The following is a 560-nucleotide window of genomic DNA, read 5'->3' on the forward strand; positions in this document are numbered from 1 at the left end:
AATTACCATCTTAGTATCTTTACAATTTTCATAAATTTAATAAATGTCACTGAATTATATTTGATTTTTTAGTATTATGATACATAAAAAAGAAACATTTTTTCATTTTCTGTTTTATGAATAGAAAGTATGATAAGTATTTAAATATAGTGAATGCTAATGTATACACATTTTCATCAGTTTCTATAATATAAGTAAAAACTGTTTAAAAATGTTCTAAGTTTTACATCGCTACATACGTTATATGTAAGAAACAAAAACAAAATTGTTCAATTCATACACTGCAATGTCATTAGTGCATTTAATGTACAAGTATCGTCACATTTGAATTTCATTACTTTTAATGTTATGTAATATAATACATTTATCTATAGGAACGCAGAAAAACAATTTGTAGCGGAAGCTGATGAAGTGGAGCCAGGAACGGAATGGGAACGTATTGCAAAACTTTGCGATTTTAATCCAAAATCTTCTCGTACTTCCAAAGACGTTTCTCGAATGCGTTCGATTATTTTACAATTAAAACAAACTCCACCTGCTCCAGTCAGTCTTTGATTAAA

General features: G+C 27.3%; 1 protein-coding gene across 2 annotated transcripts in view; it reads left to right on the forward strand.

Annotated features, from left to right (window-relative positions):
• LOC108571579 (clathrin light chain) overlaps positions 1-555 on the forward strand; it is a 2,613-nt gene extending 2,058 nt beyond the window's left edge. For both annotated transcript variants that reach the window (XM_017933650.1, XM_017933651.1), the window contains one exon: positions 375-555. In XM_017933650.1, coding sequence (XP_017789139.1) covers positions 375-555 — 181 coding nt within the window. The remainder of the gene's footprint in view (positions 1-374) is intronic.
• The last annotated feature ends 5 nt before the right edge of the window (positions 556-560 follow it).

This window comes from Habropoda laboriosa, unplaced genomic scaffold (assembly GCF_001263275.1).
Source record: "Habropoda laboriosa isolate 0110345459 unplaced genomic scaffold, ASM126327v1 scaffold40, whole genome shotgun sequence".
Classification (NCBI taxonomy): Eukaryota; Metazoa; Arthropoda; class Insecta; order Hymenoptera; family Apidae; genus Habropoda; species Habropoda laboriosa.